The sequence below is a fragment of the Lucilia cuprina genome, chromosome 3, assembly GCF_022045245.1.
Source record: "Lucilia cuprina isolate Lc7/37 chromosome 3, ASM2204524v1, whole genome shotgun sequence".
In the NCBI taxonomy this organism is placed as follows: Eukaryota; Metazoa; Arthropoda; class Insecta; order Diptera; family Calliphoridae; genus Lucilia; species Lucilia cuprina.
In genome coordinates, this window is record NC_060951.1 from 20,025,984 (window position 1) to 20,029,048 (window position 3,065).

Genomic DNA, 3,065 nt, shown 5'->3' on the forward strand with positions numbered 1-3,065 from the left:
TTACATGTGGATGATATTGCATTTACTCTTAAATTAGTAAGGGAATCTAATAATCTTTTGTGTTTTACATCTATTAAAAGACCGTATTTACTAAGAAAGTCTGCACCGATTATAGGTTTCGAAATGTTAGCAATAAGAAATATAAATGGAAATTCTCGCCGTAAGCCTAAATCAATAGTGAGAAGTTTTTTTCCATACGTAGAAATATTAGAGCCGTTAGCCGCGGTTAAAACAATGTCTGATAATTTGTTACTATTTTGGAATTTAGTGGAAGGTAAAACTGAAACTTCTGCTCCACTATCTATTAGAAAATTTAATTTATTGATCTTATCAAAAACAAAAAGGCGACGAGACATTGAGTTTACATCACCATTGTTTGTCGCCTCAACAATGGGAGATATTAGTTTGACGAATTTTTATTATTGGAACAGGGTTGTTCGCAACGAATAGCTTTATCTCCAAAACGGTAATGAAATCTACAAAGCCAATCTCTGCTAGTAGAACGAACTCTTGAACGTGAATTTCTCCTACACCTACTTCGAAAAGAAGAACGTGCTTGCCTGTCATTTAACTCCTTTTTAAGAGAGTTGACTTCAATGCATAGTTTCGTCACATTTTCACACAAAGTTTTTGTTAAATTTTCTACTACATGTTCAATGTTTGTTGGGTTATGTTCTTTTATATTTGCCACTTCGCCATTAAACATAACTTCCCATATCTTATCTGCTAATTGTATCATTTCGGAAATGTCGTTATGATTTGATCCTGTTAAAGCTACATTAAGACTCTTTGGTAATTTCCTCAACCATAATTTCTTTAAGATATCTGGACTAAAACTATTTCCAGCTAAAAGAGACAATGAGCGATAAAATTCGGATGGTTTTCTGTTACCCATTTCACTGTCGGACAATATTTTCTCTAACCGGGAAGTTTCACTCAGTGAATGTCGTTCTACTAATACCTTTTTCAGATTATTATAAAGATTATTAGGTGGTGGATTCTGTATGATATCTAGAACAGTTAATATTACTTCTTGTGGAAGTGCTGTAATAATATGTTCATATTTTGTCCTATCTAAAGATATGCCCTTGGTTGTAAACTGCATCTCTGCATGAATAAACCACGCATCAGGACAATTTGTCCAAAACTGAGGAAGTTTGACAGAAGTCGCACACAGATCGTAATTTGATTGTGGAAAATAACTGACTAAAGGAGGGTTCTGTGTTTGAGGAGTTTGTATTTGTTGTGTGGTGTTAGGATTTGTGTCATCATTTAAAATCTGTTGTATATTACTACTGTTTTGAGTTTGGGAAGTATTGCGCGAGGGTGAACGAATTGGCAACATTATTCGGCAGAAGAGTTAACAACGGTATTAAAAATAATATAAACAAACCAATTAACAAAACAACAAACAACTAAATGTTTAACAAAATTAACAAATAAATAAAAGTTATTTTTAATATATACCAATGACAGTTTATTTTTAGATAATTCTTTCTCTTTTTTTATCCTTCCTTAATAGAAAATTTTGAGTATCATCCTCTTAATTAATAAGTTTCTCGTAAATTATTATTCATAAGGTACTGATAGTTCATATATATATGTAGTTTGTAATCAATAAATATTGTCCAATATTGATAATCTTGATTAATAATTATTTTAAGTGATTTGCTTATATTTAAAAAAAATTAATCTTGGTATTTTAAAATCTTGAGTGTTAAATTTCTGATCGTAACTGGTCAACATTTGCGTTTAAAAATTACATATATCTTGAGTATAGAATTACTTCTCGTAACTGGTCAAAATTTGCATTTAAGAGTTATATATACATTTACATTAAATATATACTCCTGGCAGGATCGCCAATTTTTGGTGGTTATAATTTTATAAAATTACTATTAATTTTTTGGTGGTTATAATTTTATAAAATTACTATTTTTATTAATATATTATAAGACAAAATATTATTTATATTTTTAAGTTTTTGTGACAAATTAATAATAATATATTTTATATTCTCACAAATTTAAAATTCAAATTTAAAAACTCAATGAAAACTTAAATATTAAATTATTTATAGAGTATATTAATTACAAAGTATATAAATTATAAAGTATCCACAGTCAGTATATGGTTAGTTTTTTTCGTGTTGCCCTGTGTAATGCAAGCTCTTTCTTTCAGTACATGGAACAGAGTTTAAATATTAGTAAATGCTTTTACATCTTTATTTTTGACCTTACAATATGAAGTAAGAGTGTTATATTCGGCTATGCCGAATCTTTTATTTTTCGCGTCATTTTCAGGAGGGGGTTGTATTTAAATTGGGTGATGTTATTATGGACTGATCCTCATAAAAATTGGTAGAGAGATTTCGGTTCCTATAGGACTTTCTGATGGGGATCTTAAATAGGGGGTAGGAACAATATGGACCGATCCCCACAGAATTTTGTAGAGTGATTTAGCTTATACAAAACTGGTTTTTGTCGAATATCATAAATCAGCTAGTATTTTAGCCAGTACTGAGTTTTAAAGTCATTTTCTGAAGGGGCCTTATATGGGGGTAGGGTAAATTATAGACAGGTAAATAATAAAATTTCGTTAAGAGATTTTGGCTAGTAAGGAACTTAATTGAGTCGAATTTCATTACTATACTCGTATTTTTAAGCGAGTAATGGGTCTTAAAGTATTTTTCTGATGGAGACTTTCAGATTGTTCCATATAAAATTTGGTAAAGAAATTTTGGCTTGTGAAAAACTTACTTCTGTGAGCGTTAAAGTAATTTTATGGAGGGAACCTTATATGTGGGGTAGGGTCAATTATAGACCGATTCACATACAATTTGATGGTTTTGGTTCCTAAGATACTTATGTTAAATTTATATGCTATATTCGTATTTTTACGCCAATAATTAACGTTAAAGTCATTTTCTAAATGGGATCTTATATGGGGGTAGGATAAATTATGGACCGATCCACATAAAATTTGGTAGAGAGATTTTGCCTCGTATAAAACTTACTTTTGTGAAATTTCATCGCTATACTCGTATTTTGAAACCAGTAATGAGC

At 30.0% G+C, this 3,065-nt stretch overlaps 1 protein-coding gene across 1 annotated transcript; it reads right to left on the minus strand.

Moving 5' to 3' along the window:
* Positions 1-400: 400 nt before the first annotated feature.
* LOC124418970 lies at positions 401-1,345 on the minus strand. The gene has a single exon (XM_046947011.1). It carries the CDS (start codon positions 1,343-1,345, stop codon positions 401-403), a length of 945 nt encoding a protein of 314 aa, XP_046802967.1.
* Positions 1,346-3,065: the final 1,720 nt, after the last annotated feature.